The 17,667-nt window shown below is 34.5% G+C and overlaps 3 protein-coding genes and 1 long non-coding RNA gene across 6 annotated transcripts in view; 2 read left to right on the top strand and 2 right to left on the bottom strand.

The window, feature by feature from the left end:
* Positions 1–4,653, top strand: part of LOC115450106 (F-box only protein 32) — a 62,566-nt gene extending 57,913 nt beyond the window's left edge. For both annotated transcript variants that reach the window (XM_037438997.1, XM_037438996.1), the window contains 5 exons: positions 117–209; positions 737–906; positions 1,165–1,273; positions 1,516–1,739; positions 2,087–4,653. In XM_037438997.1, the coding sequence (XP_037294894.1) occupies positions 117–209; positions 737–906; positions 1,165–1,273; positions 1,516–1,611 (468 nt within the window). In that variant the 3' untranslated portion in view covers positions 1,612–1,739; positions 2,087–4,653. The remainder of the gene's footprint in view (positions 1–116; positions 210–736; positions 907–1,164; positions 1,274–1,515; positions 1,740–2,086) is intronic.
* Positions 4,654–4,929: 276 nt separating this feature from the next.
* On the bottom strand, positions 4,930–6,289 carry LOC115450109. Its single transcript, XR_003939254.2, has 2 exons — positions 6,198–6,289; positions 4,930–5,534 (listed from the first exon to the last, which is right to left on the bottom strand). It is a non-coding gene; the product is annotated as an uncharacterized LOC115450109 (long non-coding RNA).
* On the top strand, positions 6,025–8,462 carry LOC115450108. 2 transcript variants are annotated; one of them, XM_030178082.2, is made up of 4 exons: positions 6,026–6,589; positions 7,294–7,368; positions 7,683–7,830; positions 8,015–8,462. In XM_030178082.2, the coding sequence occupies exons 1-4, from the start codon at positions 6,407–6,409 to the stop codon at positions 8,251–8,253; spliced, it is 645 nt and encodes a 214-aa protein (XP_030033942.1). In that variant the 5' UTR covers positions 6,026–6,406; the 3' UTR covers positions 8,254–8,462. The 2 variants fall into 2 exon arrangements, with proteins under 2 accessions (XP_037294895.1, XP_030033942.1); XM_037438998.1 differs by lacking the exon at positions 7,294–7,368 and having other exon boundaries at positions 6,025–6,589.
* Positions 8,459–17,437, bottom strand: LOC115450105 (integrin-linked protein kinase). The gene is made up of 9 exons (XM_030178077.2): positions 17,150–17,437; positions 15,330–15,495; positions 14,074–14,258; positions 13,586–13,755; positions 13,276–13,421; positions 12,681–12,905; positions 12,197–12,385; positions 11,459–11,838; positions 8,459–10,317 (listed from the first exon to the last, which is right to left on the bottom strand). Exons 1-8 carry the CDS (start codon positions 17,236–17,238, stop codon positions 11,650–11,652), a joined length of 1,359 nt encoding a protein of 452 aa, XP_030033937.1. The 5' UTR covers positions 17,239–17,437; the 3' UTR covers positions 8,459–10,317; positions 11,459–11,649.
* Positions 17,438–17,667: the final 230 nt, after the last annotated feature.

Below are 17,667 nucleotides of genomic sequence, written 5' to 3'. Positions count from 1 at the left end.
GATCATGTGTACAACCAGGTATATGTCAAACTACAATAACATGAACCAAATATCTGTGTCACCTCTTGCTATAGTCTTATTTCCAAATAAATTACAATAAACATTTGCTTTTCCAGCCGGGACCAGAAGTAGTGCCTAAGCTTCACGATTTACCTGAGGAATGTATCAGAGAAATTTTGTTGAGGATATCGGACCACAGGGATTTGGACGTAAGTGTAGCTTTCATCCAATACCTATGAATATTGTAATAGTATGAATTGTAATAAGAATAGTTATAGTGCCAAAAACATATCTAGCCCGGTAGCCAAAAGAGGAATTAACGACGTCATTTTGAAATGTCAATCTCAATGTCAATATCCAGATAAGTTTGTGAGACTATATATTTCTTGTAAAATCAATATACAGTGACAGATAGCAAAGATAAATATCTGTTAACTTTGCGCGTATGTATGACGTCATTAGTGTCGACCATAGCAATGACGTAGCTTTTCTCAAAGAGGCCCTATATCAAAATTTGTTGGGGGCCCTTTAGGAAGTGCGATATTTTAGGCGCCCACTTAGTTAAGTAAGTAGGTATGTAGGGTCCCCCTATTATTGAAACAGCTGATACGTCGGTTTGTTGTTTTGATTTTTAATTCAGATTCTTAACCTCAGTCTTATCAACAGCCTGTTTTCCTATCTTGTCATTGGCATAATGTTATCACAAATGCCATAAAACTGTTTGTATTTCGCGCAGTCGGCATCGTCAGCATGGAACGTGATGGCGTCCGTGTGCTCCGAGCAGCGTATCTGGCGCGAGCTGGTGTCGTTCCACTTCACGCAGCAGCAGATCGACGCCGCGCTCGCGAAACTGAAGGAAGAGCAGAAGGACGCCGACTGGAAGAACGTCTTCCATCATCTTAGGAAGTAAGATGGCGATGGAAAAGACAATTAGTCATATAGCCAAGTTTAGTCCATTTTTGTGATAGGATATATTTTATATCCGCCCAGATAGCGACTACCGTAAATAAGGTGTTGAAACCCGCCATGGTGGACTACGTAAGTGTGTCGCGTTCCAGAATCAGCCTGTGTATATACGGTTCCAACAGGCCGATATAATGGCTGCAATTTTTGCAAAAATCTTAGATGTAAATCCATGATTCAAATAAATCGCTCGTTTTTTAGGTTGTATGGGCTAAGAGAAGATGCCCAATATGCTGAGACTTTATCGCTGTGCCGACACTGCAAGTGCCTGTTTTGGCGGTCTCTCGGCCATCCTTGTATAGCTGACCAGGTAAGCAAGACCTCCAAGCATTTAAGGTTTTTTATACAAACATCCAGTAAAGTCTAATGTCCTAGATCCCCGTACAATGTTATCCTTACAAAAAATTACACAGATTATTTAATTATAAAACCTAAAACAACTGTTATGTCGTTTGTTACCTGCTATGCCAATATTCCGCATACAAGCGGCTTGGGTTGTAGTTAAAATGTTTTTAACTAAAACGATACTTCAATTTGTATTTTTATTTTTAGTGCCCAGAGTATCGTGAACGCCTGAAGGAGGCAGGCGGTCCTCTCCCTCCGTCCCCGGTGCCGCCTGCGGCTTTCCTCAAGTTCTTCTCGCTTTAAATATACTCGATTGTTACGAGATTGACTACCGCTGAGGAACGATGTCTATGAAGCAAAGAAACGAAAGAAATTGTACAGCTTTCAAAAATATTCGGATACATTGCTTGTTTGCTGGAGTTAATTTTACATTAAGGTGGTAGCTCAAGGTCCATTTTCATACATTTTGTTTCGGCTTTAATCTGGGTAACTAAACAAGTATTGGCAAGTAAAGAATTTAAATTCACGTCTAGTTAGTGATTAGTTCTCGCAGTTGAAAGAAAAATGTAAAAATAATTAATAATCATGGATATTTCGGCCTTTAAAATTTAATATGACGAAATTTTAAAGGCAGAAATCAACAAACAAACAACAAATCAACTGCGAGAACTAATCACTAACTAGACGTGAATTTAAATTCTTTACTTGCCAATACTTGTTTAGTTACCCAGATTAAAGCCGAAACAAAATGTATGAAAATGGACCTTGAGCTACCACCTTAACGTGAAATTATATTGCTAATAGTAGACATACTACATTATAATATGTTTCCTAAACAATGCAATGGTTGTGACCATAGACTACACAAACTTATTTATGATTATGAACATGTTTTCTACTCAATGTATGTAATCTTATCCTGTAAATCAACATTATATTGCGCAATATTGAAACATTGCCAATACTCTAATGTATCCGAATACGGTTCAATGCAATCTTGTCTACACAAATCTTCGGCTTGACTGAAACAGATCTCAGGCAAACGGGCCTATGTGAAAATTATAAAAATAAGGCTCCATAACTATTTAATTTACTGGGAAACAATGTGTTCTATTGTTAAATATCTACCGCATAGTATTATTGGCTCGTACATAATTTACGAATTTAGAGAGAGTAGTGAAATTAGTATTTTAGATGTGACGGGTCACTTCTCTCTTGTTATAAGCTCTCAATGTAATAGCAAGGAATGGTAAAGCTGAAGATGGGCTCTTTGGCCTAACACCAGTGAATTATTTGACCAAATTATGGTTTTATAAATATATTAATTTTTAGCATTTCTATATTTAGTGTGCACTAATGCTTTATAGAATTTATGTGATATGTCCAAATTTTAATCAGTTGCGTGTTACTATTTATCATTGCGTGTTATTGTTATGTTTAATAAAATAATCTGTTAGATAATAACCAAAAATCTTTTGGCAATAATGTTGCATGTACTCATGATTTTTTTATTCTAATGGATCTGCAGAGGAATATAGTAACTAAGGGACATATATCTTCATATACAGAAAGCTAGTAAATGTGCAGCTAATCTGATAGAAAAATGAATATTTTCTTACTATAATCATTAAATATAAGGAGTTTATTCTGGCTTACATAAATATAATTAGGCCTAAATGACATTTAACAAGAGTTCATTATTTATCTAACCTGGGAATAGGTCCTCATCACAGACTACTTTAATTCATGAATATTTACGGCCATAATTCATAAAATTTATTGTTTCAATCACTAATAGCTCAATTTTAGACAATTACTAATATAAAACCATTTGATTGAATATCAAACTTTCTCTCAGTCACTTAGAACTAATTTTCCCATCATTCCAAATAATAATTTCAGGATACAACATAATTGACACCCAAATAGTTATATTTTGAATAGTACTATTTCAATGCAGTCTTGTAGAATAAACTTGTAACTTGTTTAACCACATAGAATTAACTTCAGTAGTGGTAGTTGTTGACATTGTGATATTTTAAGATAAATTTATTAATATTAATGTTTAATAGTCCCAAGATGCTAACCTTGTTAAGATTTGTCAGACAGAGAATAAATTGTTGCTTAAAAGATAAGCCAAGCATCTCACTTATAAATTGAAAGCTGCGTCTATCAACAATGTGGAGATCTGGTAAAAAAAAAACACTTTGATATTTATACATATTTGACTTATAAAATTTTTTTTACTTATGCATTTCTGTAAGCAAGGTAAGAATAACAACTTTTTTTAATGATATTCCTATTATGCTTTGGTTGGTCTTTTGTTACAAATATGTTATTGTAATGGAATACAAGAGATATTTATTCCTGTAAAAATTATATCCTTTAGTCATAGAAACAGTCCATTGTCAGTAATTATTTATTGAACACCATGAAAATGAAGTTTGCAGCTTACAATAACATTTGCTATTTAAAAATGTTGTTTATTTTTTAATATACACAATTTTATTGCCACATAGCAAAGGTGATTGATAAACAATCCCAACTACCTTCAGAGTGATGGCATAAGTGGACCAATAAGAATAAAGTGCAACACAGAAAAAATATTCTCACAAACAACATATTGTCTGCAGCTCATGCAACAATTATTTTTAGGTGCAATGCATGTACGGCTAGCTCAAAACTGGAATGTTCCTATATAATATTGTCTCACTTGTATCTCACAGCCAAACATGGTGCAGGACAACACACTCTATGCATGGTGGCCACACTCGTGGTTAGTTCATTATTTTGGCACCATAGTCAATATTTTAATCCATAGTGGTTTGATGTAATACCCCCATGCCCCAGAAAGGATGAAAGCCATTGGACCTGCACCTGTTCTTGCTCTGGTCAGATTACAGATTGTCATCTCACCAGACTATGAAAGTGAAGGAACATAGAGTGAACCTGTGTATTGCACACACACTTGTGCATTATTATATCAACTGGGTACTAAGCTGATCTCTGTTCAGATTGGCTGCTGTAGTCAAAATTCAGCTAGGAATGAATTAATCAGGGTTTGAGATTGTTTATTTAAAGTAGCCATTAAAAACATTGATTTCCAGTACCCACATGATACATGAAAGAAAAATAGGGGTAATTTTTAGGCATCCAGTAAGCAATATCTCTGTTTGACAATATCTGCAATCTAGTGTAGTTGACAATTGCAGCTTTCCTACTCACTAGAGTCATGATTTAGTTAAACTGTGATTTGTTTGTTCGTGCAAAGGAATTGTTTATCCAGTTTGTGTTCTCACTATACTATTGTACTATATGGTATGAAATAAAATTATTTTGAATAAATTGTGTGATTATTTATGACCCTTTTTTACATTGTTTATATTAAAAGCAATAGACATAGGTACTGTTACCAAAAAGCAGTAAGTATATTGTTAATAATAGCTACTATTCATAGTATGGTTTATGTCAGCATGGAATTATTATGTAGGTACTATATACCTATGTAGGTAATTCAATTATGTTTTAAATTTTGAATCTTGAAATGCTTAGTGAATACATACACTAAACAACAGCTTTGCGAGGCTTTTTATATATGAGCAATAAATATACACACTTAGCCGCAGTTTCAAGTATCAATGTTACTACTTATAATATTTCCACAATAATTAATATGGCCAGAATATATTAACATATTGTTAAACATTTAGGACACATATTTAAAAACCAGATTTTTTAATACAAACGTGTATTAATAATAGTGAGATAAACAGTTACTTGTGTACACTAACATCACGACAGTTCACTCTTAACTTTCTCACAATGTCTCACCAAATCTTTCAATTTGTACACGAGATCTTGCAATTCTTGGCTCCCACAGGTAAAAGTCACATCGTCACCATCAGTTTTCAATATTACCGTGTATAACAAATTATCTGAACCAATTCCGGCAGAATTTGTTACCACTTCTAACTTCCACTCGGCGTCGATAATTTTCGGTAATACACCCGAATTTAGCAGTTTATTCGGCTCCATACTCATTTATAAACTAAGAACGCTATATAAGCACATAGTTTGTTATTTTATTTTTGTGTTAGATTCAAATTAACTCGTATTCAAAGCTTCTGAAATCTTAATTCACTCTTCGCATTTTGCAAAGTCCGAACTCAAATTCGGTCTGAGGGGCGGGGCGAGAACTTCATCGCTGACAAGTGACAGCCAAAACTCTGACAGAAAAAACACAGACACAGTATAAAACACATTCATTCATTCAATGGCACATTCTACTTCAATAATCAATACGATATGATATTATAATTACAAAAATATTACATGATATCAGTTGTGATTATAAAATTGTAGATAGGTCTTACAATATTATTAAAGCCATAACTCTTCGAAAAATGAGGTAAGTATTAAAGTTTACTATACAGAAATCTCTCGAAAATGGGAAATGTTAACTTTCATAGTAACATTCCCAGATCATATATTTTTTATCTACTGTAAAAGTGCAGCTATTTACTCAAATATGTACTGTATTTATATAAAAATCGAATATAGTTTAATATAAAACATTATAAATAAAAAAATATAATCTAGAAACGCTGTTTACGTTATAAATAGGTACCATTCCATACTAATTTCACTCTTCACAGAGATAATGTAACATGGCCGTGTTAGTTGTTACGAGTTTACACTGTCATAGAGAATGAAGCTCCAATCCAATACTCTGAGCCCAAAACCTCCCGTTTTGACATCGTGTCCCGTAGATGTTAAATTTGAGGTTATATTAGTGTGAAAATATATCTTGCTATATTCCTGGTCCAAAGAGAATTATATATATTGGTCTTACGAGGTTAAATTGGAACTGTGAAAGTAATAGGTTTTACCTGTTAGGTAGTGTACTTAGATATTTGCCATCCATTTTATGAACCGATTTATTTTTCAAAAAGTATGACGTGAGATTTTTGCTCGAATTGATGAACGTATTATGATTGTTGAGACTATATTTTCGTGAGCTTCTGTATTACCTGTTATTTAAGTATACATTAAATTACTAAAGGTATTGTGATCAGTGATTGTATATACCTGTTACACAATGTCTGGATCTAGAAAGACCAGTATTGCATGGAAATATTTTACGGATATTGGTAATGATCATGCAGTTTGTAAAATATGCAATGAATTTTTCTCTTATAAGACTTCAGTTTCAAACCTAAAAAAACATATAATTAGAAAACATCCCTCCGTTTTAAAGAACAACAGCCCCAGTGAGTCGAGTGTAAGTACTGGATTATTAAGTGTTAACTTCACTAAAATCGTTAGTAAGTCGTGTTCACTATTTAGCACCCACTTATCCATTTACTAAGAATCCACCAGTGCCGACTACGCACTTCTCAACAAAACAAAATTTACGTACTATACCACCCTAGAATAAATGAACGAATCCCTTCTAGCTGAAGTATATGTGATAGCAACATGTAATAGGCTACTGGAGCAAGAGCTCCAGAAATACGAGAGTTGATATAACAGATTACTGGAACTGTTATTTTAGTTAGTGGCTATTGGGAAAATATATTGGTACCTAGTACAGCTCATACCCAGTGCCCTTTTCATATTTCCTAGTACAGGGCTGCATTCAGGAGCGTGATTAGATCAACAAAACGGGAATGTTTGTAGGCGATAATACTTACATATACTATTTATGAATTTATACTAAAAGTATCATTAGGGTATTTTTAAAACTATACTTGCTTTAGCAACTTTTAATAGACGTCCAAATGATATATTGACGATATTGTTAAACGAGGCGGTTATGTACTCTTTGTTGCTAATACTTCAGTTAATGTGGGTCCAGTGGACTCTAACTAATGGAGGGGTTTAATTAATTTGCTCCAAATATTAGCGTAAAATGGCTTTATATACATTGCCCCGACAACTGAACGATTTTCTCAAAGTTTTATTAATAATATTACATCTCTTTAGGCTTTGATAGACCACGAGTATAGGACTAAAGGACAGACCGAAAGCAATAAAGATGCCTCCAGTGTTGACATACAGGTATATAAAATTTATCAAAATTGTAAATAATCATATTTTTCACTTATTCATTACGGAGTTGATATGTAGCGACGAGTTTTGAATTGTCTATAACAGAATAAGTTCCGATGAGGAAACATTGCAACAATATTAACAGCATTATTAATTATAACACAAAACGAACCGGAAAACAGGTACAACGATGAATTTGCAAAAAATATTTTTTAACGAATCTACTAGAAGTTTTATTTGAGGAGAGAACACTGACTCACGGTTCTCGAAGTCAATAACCACTATATTACTATAATAAACATTAATACTTATTTATGTTACAGGATTCTAACGATGAATATGAAACAATAGAAATTCAGCAAGAAGATATTCAGGACGAAACAACGGATCCTATGTTTGTGGAGTTTCTCGAACATACAGGAAGCTCGCCAGCGAACAAAATTGAGAATTCTCCGTCACCGCCCCCTATAGGTAAGCAATATATAAATTTATTTTAAAGTGATGGTAAAACGGGCTATTTTATATCTCGCACTCACTTTTTGCGCATTCAATAATTATTTTTTGTTATTTGACGCAGACTAGTCAGTAAGGGTTCGTCAACCAGCTGTGTAAGATGGGCCTAAGGTTATTGTAATGTTTTTAAAAATGATTTCAGCATCTAAGAGGAAACGCATGCGCTACAGCTACTCTAGAGCCAAAGAAGAACACAGGATGGATCCTCGTCATTTGCTAGAAATAAAACGATTGGAGTTAGAAACCCTTCGAGAGAAAAATCTTAATGAAAAAGAAAGAATAAGAGCGCAACTAGACAGAGACTCTTTGAAAGTGCAAGAACGATTGGTTACATTTCTAGAAGACATCAAGCCAGCGCTTATAGAGTTTCTAAGAAAATAAATTCTCTGTGGATGTATAGAAGGTTTATTTTTCCATGTCGAATTGCGATATTTGAAGGTATTGTCTTATAAGTCATGATCCAGAGCTCTTCACCGAAAGGTGCTAAGAATCTAAATTGTGGTCCGATTTTCACGAAAAGATATAAGTAATTAAAAGTCAATCGATGGTGATTATTGTTAAATGTCGTAATAAATACAATTTCAAATAGTTTTAATAGTTTTATTATGAAATCGTTAGTACATTAACAACTTTATGAAAGTTGTAACATTATTTCACATCCAAAATATATTTATTTAAATTAAATATTAGATACACTTTGTTTATAATTTGTTATCATATTTATAAATGTTAAGGCATTTTTTTTCAACTATGGCGAACAGTTCATTTTACAAAGTACGATTCGCGTGTCGAAAATATTTTGCGACATTATTACTTCAATATTGTAAGGCACATATTTCACAAAAGCATCGATAGACAATTTTAGGCTTACATTACTTTTTATATATGTTTCTAACCTGTAAATAATTAACATTCATTATCAATATTTTCGTATATAATCATAAGATACAACTATATTAAGAAAACATTTTATATTTAAACAAGTATGTATCATAAGAACATTGCACAACGGAGATTCAGTTAAAATGCATTGTACACTAAACTATGGAATAAATAAATATCGAGACAGCACAATGGTCACAAATATCAGTATTTCAGCATCACTTACAGCCGCTTTCAATAAACGATCCTAATCTCAATTTTCTATCCGATTCCCAAAATAAACCAATCAAAAAACCTCTTTTGTAAGCATGTCAAGAAAATCTTTGTTCTGATTGGTCAATTTATGAGATAGATTGAAAAATGCGATAGAGATCGCTTATTGAAAATAGCTGTTAGACAACATAGAAAGGACGCGGCTTGTATTATCGGTCCCTCTACTAAAAGTATAACATGAAAAATAATCAAATAATCATGTTTATATTAGATAAAGGTTTATTTATGTGTGCGTTCATATACACAATGCGGTTTGACTATATGTATTGTACTTTCAATATAGTAGTGATAATGAAAATGACCATAATTTGGTGTTCGTGTTAATTTCGTCCCGGGATCACTCTGTGCATATCGAACAACAGGCCGGCGAAATTATGTCGACTGTCGAGGGAATCATCTCTCGTCAGTCGACAGTCTATTGGACCCCACTCCACTTAACATCAAGTAGTAAGGTCCGTTTGTCGTACAAGTAAAAAAATTATATTAGGTATATAGGGCGTCCTTTCTAAATACTGTGAACACTAACCTCAAATATTAAACTGTTAATAGAATTAAGGCACCTTTATATATTAACATATTTCATTTCATGGGTTAATTTTTAAATTAGTATCGTTCGACCGAAATTAATTAGAAACACAACCTAAACATTAAACAACAATTACAAATACTGGCAGTTTGTGTAAAAAAACTGTTTTGTACCATTTTTTCTTGTCACCCATAACACATGGCACTCGTTTAACAATGCATTTGGCAGCTGTAATAAACTTTATGTAAAAATCATACTGTACCTTCATTTCCGTATAGTCCAGTCCTAATAACTAAAACAACCTCAATAGAAAACATAAGTTTTAACAATTGTCATTTTGAATCCATTAATTAATGAATTCATTAAATATTCATAAGAATTTAAAATCATAATACAATTTGGACGAATATTGTCTAATTTTTCGTTTCAATAACAAATATTTCATACACTTTTCCATGTCAACATTTTTGTTAACGAAATTTGTTGATTCTGAAGACTTGACTAGCGATTCCATTCTTCCTGAATCGGCGGGATTTTCAATACAATAAATAATACTTAAAAGAATATATAAAGCGTCGCACAAATTGGGTTAAAAAAATGATATAAAGTTAGGTCGCAATTGCCATAACGCAATACAAAAATATCGATCAAAATTTTTCAAATTGTTTCAATTTCCTATTGCTAAACTACAAATCTTCTTCAAAATTTATTCGAAGGTTTAAACATTAAACCCCATTTTTGCACACACTCTGTATATAAGATAACTAGCTTTTGCCCGCGGCTCCGCCCGCGTTATAAAGTTTTACAGGCTAAAGTTTTCCGTTATAAAAGTAGTAGTTTCCCGGGAGCCTATGTTCTTCCCAGGGTCTCAAACTGTCTCCATACCAAATTTCATCTTAATACGTTGGGTAGTTTTTGAGTTTAACACGTTCAGGCAGACAGATGCAGCGAGGGACTTTGTTTTATAATATATTTTTTAGAACTTTTTAAGTGTAATAATCCCGTCATACATCATTGTTGCATAACTTTAACCGTTTACGCAGCGTAGTTAACGGAAGCTCTCAAAACTCATATTTTTCTCCGTTTTTGCAACATGTTTCATTACTGCTCCGCTCCTATTGGTCATAGCGTGATGATATATAGCCTATAGCACTCCAGGAACAAAGGGCTATCCAACACAAAAAGATTTTTTCAGTTCAAACCGGTAGTTCCTGAGATTAGCCATTACTGCTCCACTCCTATTGGTCCTAGCGTGATGATATATAACTTTGAGCACTCCACAAACAAAGGACTATTCAACACAAAAATATTTTTTCAGTTCGAATCGGTAGTTCCTGAGATTAGCCATTACTGCTCCGCTCCTATGGAATATAGCGTGATCATATATAGCCTATAGCACTCCACGAATAAAGGGCTATCTAACACAAAAAGATTTTTTCAGTTTGGACCGTTAGTTCCTGAGATTAGCCATTACTGCTCCGCTCATATTGGGTATAGCGTGATGATATATAGCCTATAGCACTCCACGAACAAAGGGCTATCCAACGCAAAAAGAATTTTTCAGTTTGGACCGGTAGTTCCTGAGATTAGCCATTACTGCCCCGCTCCTATTGGGTATAGCGTGATGATATATAGCCTATAGCACTCCACGAACAAAGGGCTATACAACACAAAAAGAATTTTTCAGTTTGGACCGGTAGTTCCTGAGATTAGCCATTACTGCCCCGCTCCTATTGGGTATAGCGTGATGATATATAGCCTATAGCACTCCACGAACAAAGGGCTATCCAACGCAAAAAGAATTTTTCGGTTTGGACCGGTAGTTCCTGAGATTAGCGCGTTCAAACAAACAAACAAACAAACAAACAAACAAACAAACTCTTCAGCTTTATATAATAGTATAGATTCTATATTCAAAACGAATTAAAATAATTTTTTGATCTATATTACAAATTGACAATAAATAAAACAAAATTTTTAACAACCTTTACAATTCACATTAAAAGTTGAACCAATCAATCCCCAGTCAATGTCTTCAGAATTGGCCCCAGAATTAAATGTGCGTACAATACAAAAATAACCTTGCGTCAGTGATGTTAACGTTTCATTTTCTCCAGAATGGGCAGAATCATTTCGAATGACGGCCGTTTACCGGGATCTTCGTTCATACAGATCTTTATGAGCTTGGATATGTGGGGAGAGATGCCTGGAGGGATGGTCACTCGGAGGCCTTCTAGTGCTATCTTCATACCACACTCCATTGGCGACAAGTCTGCGAAGGGAACCTGCAATTGTTCAAAATAATTGTTACTGATCTAATGCAATTTTTTTATTTACTTTATTTTTAAAAAGTCGACACCTTAAAAATATTAATAATCAACAAAATATTGCTTTTTATATTCAGTAGAAGGTATGTTACCCTACACGAACTTAATATTTTGAAGCAAACGATTTGTTATTTATTTGGGATAAAAAACAATTGTACAATAAATTATATACAAGTGAAATTACATATACATTGGAGATAATTGTATAACTAACTACATTATCCACAGATTATAAACGCGCGATTTCTTCACCGAAAATCGCAGCAAAATACTTATATTCAACTAAACATGGGGATTAATATAATAGTAGTCATACTTCTCTAGTGGCGAGTTCCCACAGCAGTATGGCGAAGCTCCACATATCCGCGGCCTCCCAGTTCCGTTTGGCGGCGGGTTTGAGTAACGCCTCGGGCGCCATCCACGCGGGCGCGTAGATGCGGCCCTTCTCTTGGAATGAGAACTTCGCATCCGCCATATTGATGCGCGCTGTCAGATCTTCATCGATCTGGATAAACATTAGACGTTATTTTTGCGTCTTATTTTGGGTTGCACATGAAAAATTGTCCTATTGTTCAATATTGAATATTTTTATCAATAACATATTCGTTTTATTTAGTAGTAAATTCATGCAATATATAAAAAAAAACGCTTTATGAATTGTGATATCAACATATTTACCAATGACACCACACATATCTGATCATGCAGATCTTACTTTGACTTCAAGTATCAATCATTAAATCCAAAATGAGACAAAAATATACTAGAAATGAGAAGATATTCTGCACATTGAGTAGTACCATGATGTGTTTGCTGTTGAGATGGTAGGCGGGCAGGATGTTGTCGCGCTGCAGCGAGTGCAGGTAGCGCATGCCGTGCGCCACGTCGCCCGCCAGCCGCAGCGCCGCCGCCGCGTCCACCACCACGCGCCCGCCCGCGCCGCCGTGCAGCAGCGCGTGCAGCGAGCCCCACGACATGTACTGCGAGATCACCACCAGCGACGGCGGCGACACGCAGCACCCCACCTGCACACGCGCCAGTTCCACCAATGCATTCACACTACCAGCACTATTTTAATAGTTGTATACACATCTAGATCTCCAAAAGTCCTCCAAGCTTCAAAATTAGCAGAAGTCACCTTGTCGTGACTACCATTTAGAAGATGAAAATCGCTTGCGGAGAATAACTAAAGATTTCTTATGTTTACGCGAATGTTAGACATTCAAACTCCCCCGTGGTCCCCCCCGTGACCATGAAGGCTGAACAGTCTTCGAAACGTCGGGAGAAAACTAAAACATTAAAACCGCGATAAAATGCGAAAAATAGTTAAATGTTAATGGAAAATAACTACTTCAAGTTTTTTTATAATATAAACCGGCTTTGTAATGATCATACCACAGGCAATATGTTGGGATGCGAGAATATCCTCAGCTTGGGGAACTCCTCGTTGAAGTCCCTCTGTATGCGCGGCGTGCACTCGCGTATGGCGAGTATTTTTGCCACTATGTCGTTCTTCTGCCATCTTCCGCGCCATGTTTCACCTAGAAACAAAATATTCGGAAATATTTTTAATGAGGAATTTGACAATAAAGGAAAATAATTGACTGGTACTTATTAGATGTTTAATAAAGTGTCTTTACTTTCTGGAGTATTTTGTAAAAAAAATACAGTTATTTAATTATATTCTTTAACAACCAGTACCTACCCGAAGGAGTGACAGCTATACGAGTGTGCAGCGCCAATTCATTGATATTGATGCCTTTATGCCGAGATAAGGTTGCATCCCTGCTTCGAGTCTTAAGACCGAGCCACGACTGATCTTTGAACTGAATCTTCTTCAAATCTTGTCCGTGCTGGCTCGCCAACTCGTGTAATCTGAGGATAAAAATCTTTTTATCGAAAATTTTGAGGCAATAAACAAATCACCGCCCATAAGTTCGAAGTGACCACCATAACCCATTAACGGCGACATTAAAATGTTACATTTATATAAGTTCCATCTAATACTGCCAGTTACCCAATTTTACTTGGTGACAGAAATTAACAATCGTTATCATATGGAAAACCTATCTTTTAGTAAAGTGGTCAGAAAGTACACACCCCAAAATGCATTTAGCATTGACTAGTGCTTGGTGATTTAGTTTACTAATAACTTTCCAGTTACTAAGTCCAAAAACCTGTCTTAATACAGACCTTTGCACAAGCTGCCCTCTTGTCTTATCCAGCGGCGTGTCGCCATCCTTATTCGCCAGTGAGACGAGGGCGCCGTTGAGCACGAGGTCCTCGGCGATGGCGCTGTACCCCCAGAAACACGCGTAATGCAGCGGCGAGTTGCCGTGCTCGTTCGTGAAGTTTACGTCCACTCTGTTTTGCAGCAACTACGAACAGATTATATTATCACTGTATTGATACTAAATCGATAGGATCTGTTATCAAAGCCGTATAGAGAGGCAGGTAATTAGAGATGAGTGGTACATATGATGTATTGATGAATGCTTTATAGCGATCATTTTCTTTAGGGCAGATGTTAACCATGCAAATGTTCAGTGATAAACAACAGTCCCAATAAAATTATAATTTGATTCTCTTATAACATAGGAATGGGGCCTAATCCTTGTTTCTTAAATAATAAAACAATCAAGCTATCTCATTGAGTGTGTCAAATACACCCTGATCAAACCATTTATGATACTTGCAAAATATTTCAAAGACAAGCTACTTTACCTAAGGCATAAATACAATAAATATTATATGATACAAGACTAACGTGACCAGACGTCCCGTTTTGAACGGGACCGTCCCGGTTTTCGGTAATCTGTCCCGGTGTCCCCAGAAAAATCTCGGGGACACAAAATTGTCCCATTTTTCGAAACCGTGCGCAAATGTAAGAGCCGACCGCGCTGCAACTTGGTTACAATGCCTACGAACTTTTTCTCTAATGAATAAAGTTTGTAAAAAGGTTTGGATGTTTTGTATGTTTGTCAGAAGTAAACGTAGAAACAATAGAAACAACGGTTTTGTATAAAATTTTGTATTTAGATCAGTTTGCTTCTTAATTTTATCTTTATAGTTGTTTTATTTTACTATTTGGTCCCATAGTAAGAGTTATTCGTATTGATGGGTGAAAGAACCTTCTTTTGAGATGTTTTTTTTTTTTGCTCACGTTCACAAGTCATTACTAACAAAACCAAAAATCGATTGAGCGGATCAGATGTGATATTTTTATTTCCGCCCTGCTTGTAATAACAGCTGCCCTCAAATCTAGCTACGGCCCTGTCGGGAAAACGCGATTTTCCGAGTTTTCATACGTGCAACGCTCGGCCGCTGAAGTACACAATGTCTAATAAGCGTGTGTAATTTTTTTCCATTGTTTTTTTTATGCTTAACATAAATAAACCGGTGTCCCGTTTTGTGACGAAAAATAAATGGTCACGTTATACAAGACATACCAATTGCACAATAGGCCTATGTCCGTGCGCAGCTGCTAAATGCAGTGGTGTGTCGTCTCCCATATTGGTGACGTTGATGCGAGCGCCGCGTCTGATCAGCATCTCGACTATCTTCAGATGGCCCTCCTTGCAGGCCCAGTGGAGCGGGCTGAAGCCATGGTCGTCACTGGAACAAACAAATATATTATATTTTGCCTGAATAATTTAATCTGCAACTCTTTAAGCTACATTGAATGAAACCTAAGGTCACTGATGAAGAACCTTTGTTGGTTAACTTGCTATTTATAAAAAAAAATTGTAATATGCAATTCTTAGCTATTCGCATGTTGCTTTTTTGGGGACCCTTTTTAGTTCTCAACAACTTTTTATTTTGTGGATTTTTTTTCTTGTAGATATTCATCTGAATATATAGGTACTCCGAGTATCCTATCTAGCTAGGTGCTTAAGTAGATAGACTTCTTAAATTTAGATCTTAGTATCAATTAAGTTGAGGTTTGCCTATTTAATAAAAAAAATTAACCTTCTCAAAGCTTAAACAGAAGTTAGAGGTGTATGTAATTACATAAGCTAATTAGCTTGACAAGTTCATAGGGATAACTTATGCTTTTTATTCATTCTTGGGCACACCCATCTATAAAATTACAGCAAAATTTGTGAACAGAAATTATACTTACTAACCTAAATAATTTGCTTAGATAGAAAATAAATAGTATGTATATTCAATATTTTGATCACTTTGTGCATTTATTATCTCTTAACAACAGAAGTAATGACCTTATGGCCTTGCTTATCTCCTTTTGATTCATGCCTTTTACAAAAATTAAAGACCAATTATTTTGGAGAAATTCCAGTCTTACACTTTAAAGAAACAGTGTAAATGGGAAACTAGCATATCCACAGTTTGCTAAATTAATTAAATATAAAAATTATTTCTAAACAAATCTAATATTTTTCAAACATTTTTAAGTTGTTCCCACAATTTCTCAAATGCTTCAAATTATGATAAATTGTACTTATTCGTTTTTTTTATTTCAAGCAACATATCCACTCAATATATTATTTGATTGCTCATACCTTATAATCAGTATGGGATATAGTACATAAAAACCCTGGCACTGAAGGAAAATATATTTAAAAAATATATTCATATACATTAAACACAGGTTTTAATCTTAGTTATTATGAATCATGTTAATTAACAAGGTGAACAATGAGGAAACCTTTTATACAAGGTAATTTAGTTCATTGTACAATACATGTATTACATTTATTTTCAAATTTTTAAATTATATTTTTGGTAAACTAAGTAGTAACTTTCATAAAATCAGCTATAAAAAGTACATCAAAATTAATTCAAGTGTTCAATGTATTTGTTTTATTTACGTGACGAAAATTACTTTTATATAACTTTAGAATCTTTGAAAATCCTTGAAAATAATTATAAATATGCTTTTTGAAATACCTAGTGAGGGTTTTAAATGTATGATTCCAAATATATTATCAACCACCATCATCTATAATATTGCGACTACTTAAACATTTTTGTTTAGTGTAGCAAAAAAAAAACAAATCTTTTAGCTATAAAGCCAATTTTTCGATTTCTTTAGCATTTTTCCCCTTAACTGTTAATTCCGCTAATATGTCCGTGCGTCTGACCTCATAGCCGTATACTATTATTATTTTGGTCCAAGCTGACGCATATTACTACTAGGTTCTGTGTGTACAGTGGGCGTGACACCATCAATGCCATTTGTGGACCATCTGGCTATTGTTTTACAAAATTTCTGGTCATTCATATAAAGTATACATTCCAAACTTACCCTTGGTTCATATCATGCTCGGTATCATCCAACCACACTCTCACTTGAAGGGCATTTCCTTCCCTACACCACTGAAATATATCTTCCATGTTTTCCACTAAAAAACACTTTTAAACAACTCTTATTTCACGTAGTATACGTGGTTACAATTACACTATTTCCGGAGTTTCCGAAAGAGATGAATAAACGAAAATAAATATTAATAATTCATAAAATAATTATTTTATTTCTATTCATGTCCCTAGCTCTTTGACAGTTTCGCAATCACCGAAAATAATATACAATTCATCAAAACGTGTATGTATTATGATATTACTAATCATCGGATACCTTACTCACACTAAAGTAAAAAGATATAGTTTATCTCTTTCTGTGTACTTCATGTGCCATTTTGAATTAGTTGGCTTATACTTAATATTGCCACAAAAATAAATATATTTTTCTACTTACAGAAATAAAATCAGGTAGGATTTTTTTTACTAAAATTAGAAATAGCATTAAATGCGTCAAGGGCAAAA

The sequence above is a fragment of the Manduca sexta genome, chromosome 15 (genome assembly GCF_014839805.1).
Source record: "Manduca sexta isolate Smith_Timp_Sample1 chromosome 15, JHU_Msex_v1.0, whole genome shotgun sequence".
Lineage (NCBI taxonomy): Eukaryota > Metazoa > Arthropoda > Insecta > Lepidoptera > Sphingidae > Manduca > Manduca sexta.
The sequence above is the reverse complement of the archived record's forward strand: the minus strand, read 5'-3'. Positions and strand labels throughout refer to the sequence as shown.